Genomic DNA, 2,851 nt, shown 5'->3' with positions numbered 1-2,851 from the left:
TTATCCTATGAAGGTCACATCCAGCACACCAATCCATTTCATGCAGAGAAACCTCATTTACTCTCACAGCAACTACTACCCATAAGCTGATCCTCCTTAACACCTCCATGCCACTATAATATTGCCACTTGGAAATTTCTCCTACAAGACTCATTGTTTTGAAATCCTGTCAATACCTTCCAAAATATCTCCCTTCCAATCCCACTGCTGTTAAGTGAGTCCCTGGCAATCCAGGAACTACTCACTCAGTAAACAGCTACATGCCATTGTTCTAGATACTTGGAATACACCAGAGTACAAAATTACATCCTTCTGGAGGTTACATTCTAGCAGGAAAAAGCAAATAATCAATACACAAGGCAAGATGTAAATATTAAATTTATAAATGCTACAAACAAAAACAAGTGGAGAAGGGTAAGAGGACAGTAGGACAAGCTAACAGAGGAGGTGCCACTATTTTTAATAGCGGGGTCAAGGCAGGATTCACTGAATAGACCTGAGGTAAGCAAGTTAGCCACACAGCTCAGCTGAGAGCATTCCAAAGGGAAAAAACAACTTAAAGGCTTAATGGCAGTGTTTAGTATCGAGGAATAGCCAGGTCAATTCAGCTATAGTGCAGAAGTCAGAAAAATTGGGTTAAAAACAGCTGCAGGTGCAATGGAGAAGCTATTTTAAAAAGAAAAAAGGAAAAAAAAGCCCATTGCAGGATTTGAAACGTGCTACAATCCATTTCAAACCCAGTACCCTGGTTGATGCTGAAAATAATGGAAGACAACCAGTTAAGACTGCCACAGCAATCCAGGTGAAATACAGGTTTTCATTTTCTACATTGTAAGAAATTTGTATATGAGCCTTGTTTCCCAACCTTTCAGGGGATGTGACCTTATTTCATGTTGATCCCATTCATTGCCTACAACCCCATCCCAGATTATTTCTAGATTTATCATTTCCTCCAATTTCTTAAAAACCTAAACACATAATCATCAGATTCCTGAATATCATATATTCAGTTAGTGCACCTGAATCAAGATCTAAGATTTATAGGGCATGGTGGCCCACACCTATAGTCCCAGCCCTTTGGGAGGCAAAGTGGGAGGAACACCTAAAGCCAGGAGTTCAAGACCAGCCTGGGCAATATGAGACCCCATCTATACTAAAAACAAAACAGGTTTGACAGTGCCTGCCTGTAGGTCTAGCTACTAAGGAGACTGAGGCAGGCAGGAGCATCACTTGAGTCCAGGAGTCTGAAGTTACAGAGCTACGACTATGGCACTGTACTTGGCCTGGGCAACTGAGCAACACCTTGTAAGATCTTAGATACACATATTCCAACTGGTTGCTACAGCTCTCCTTTTAATTTTTCTGATAAAGTATCTGAATGTACCTTACCATGAAGATACTTATGTTTTCCTGATGCATTTGATCAAGGATGAATGTTAAATTTTGCCTGAGAAATTAGCTTCCATCAAATGAGATGTAGAATTCAGGAAGGGCTGGGGGTGGGGCGGTCAGTCACCATGTTGACCTAAGTCTAGTTATGGCGGTCTCTTACCATATTTAAAGTGTGACACATGGAATTAAGAGATTATGGAAGGGTTACCAATTTTTAAAAACAAGTTCTAGGGTATGGAAGTAAATGGCAGAAGTAGGGTAAAGGACAAGATTATTGAGGCCATGAACCAAACCAAATGCACCTTCTAATTCTTACTGATGTTATATCACTTTGTTCCACTCCTCAGCTGTTTTTTCAAAAGTGACTAGAACAACCTGCCTGACCAAATATTCAAATTCATGCCTCAGCAAATTTAGATACCTTCAGGGTATTCCCAAAGTTCTATATGCAATGATGAACGGCCTCATGTTTGCCTGTCACTTTAACAATATTCCTCTTGCCTAAAATATATCCTTGCTATTGCTTCAAGAACCAGATTCTCCTTGTTCCATGAGGGAGAAAAACAAGCTAAAAAAAAAAAGGATAACTGGTTTAAGAAAAAGTTCCAAATTAATAGGTCTTTTATTGCATCATTTAAGTATCACAAGTAGGTCTTAGCTATGATAGGCATCTTGTGTTTCTGTAGCTGGACAACTGTAAAAAGAAACAAAAATATCTGTTAATTCCCATCAATGCCCCTGCCCAGAAAAGTACTAATCTTTTTTTTGTACTATTCTAAATAATCTAAAACATACCTCAAGACTATGACTTATTCATAGTAAACTATACACACAGTAAAATGCATGCCAATTCCATCTCTTATTCTGTCAAATTTACTGTGTTCCAGAATCCTTAACTCTCCGTTTTCCATTATTAACAACTCTGGTTTAAGTCTTTTAGTAAATTAAGACATTCATTCAACTAAAGCAGTAATAAAACTACAAGAACCTACCTCTAAGGTCTTACTCATCAGCCTGCTGAACAGTTCCTTTTTCAGAGACATAGATACCATCCAAAAATTTCCGGATATCCTTGTTTTTAACTGTTGTTGCTTGCTGAATCAAAGCCGCTACAGCAATGAAGATAAAGCAATTAATACATCAGCCTAACCAATCTTAAAAAGAATTTCAGGGCTGGGCGCGGTGGCTCACGCCTATAATCCCAGCACTTTGGGAGGCCAAGGCGGATGGATCACAAAGTCAAGAGATCAAGACCATCCTGGTCAACATGGTGAAACCCCATCTCTACTAAAAATACAAAAATTAGCTGGGCATGGTGGCGCAGCCTGTAGTCCCAGCTACTTGGGAGGCTGAGGTAGGAGAATTGCTTGAACCCAGGAGGCAGAGGTTGCGGTGCGCCAAGATCGCGCCATTGCACTCCAGCCTGGGTAATAAGAGTGAAACTCTGTCTCAAAAAAAA

The 2,851-nt window shown here is 39.8% G+C and overlaps 1 protein-coding gene across 1 annotated transcript in view; it reads right to left on the bottom strand.

Annotated features, from left to right (window-relative positions):
• Positions 1 to 1,980: 1,980 nt before the first annotated feature.
• RPL9 (ribosomal protein L9) overlaps positions 1,981 to 2,851 on the bottom strand; it is a 5,699-nt gene continuing 4,828 nt past the window's right edge. The window contains exons 6-7 of the mRNA XM_017527259.2: positions 2,385 to 2,532; positions 1,981 to 2,086 (exon numbers count right to left, since the gene is read on the bottom strand). Coding sequence (XP_017382748.2) covers positions 2,395 to 2,532 — 138 coding nt within the window. The 3' untranslated portion in view covers positions 1,981 to 2,086; positions 2,385 to 2,394. The remainder of the gene's footprint in view (positions 2,087 to 2,384; positions 2,533 to 2,851) is intronic.

The sequence above is a fragment of the Cebus imitator genome, unplaced genomic scaffold (assembly GCF_001604975.1).
Source record: "Cebus imitator isolate Cc_AM_T3 unplaced genomic scaffold, Cebus_imitator-1.0 Scaffold47, whole genome shotgun sequence".
Classification (NCBI taxonomy): domain Eukaryota; kingdom Metazoa; phylum Chordata; class Mammalia; order Primates; family Cebidae; genus Cebus; species Cebus imitator.
This window is presented reverse-complemented; position numbering and strand designations above follow the sequence as displayed.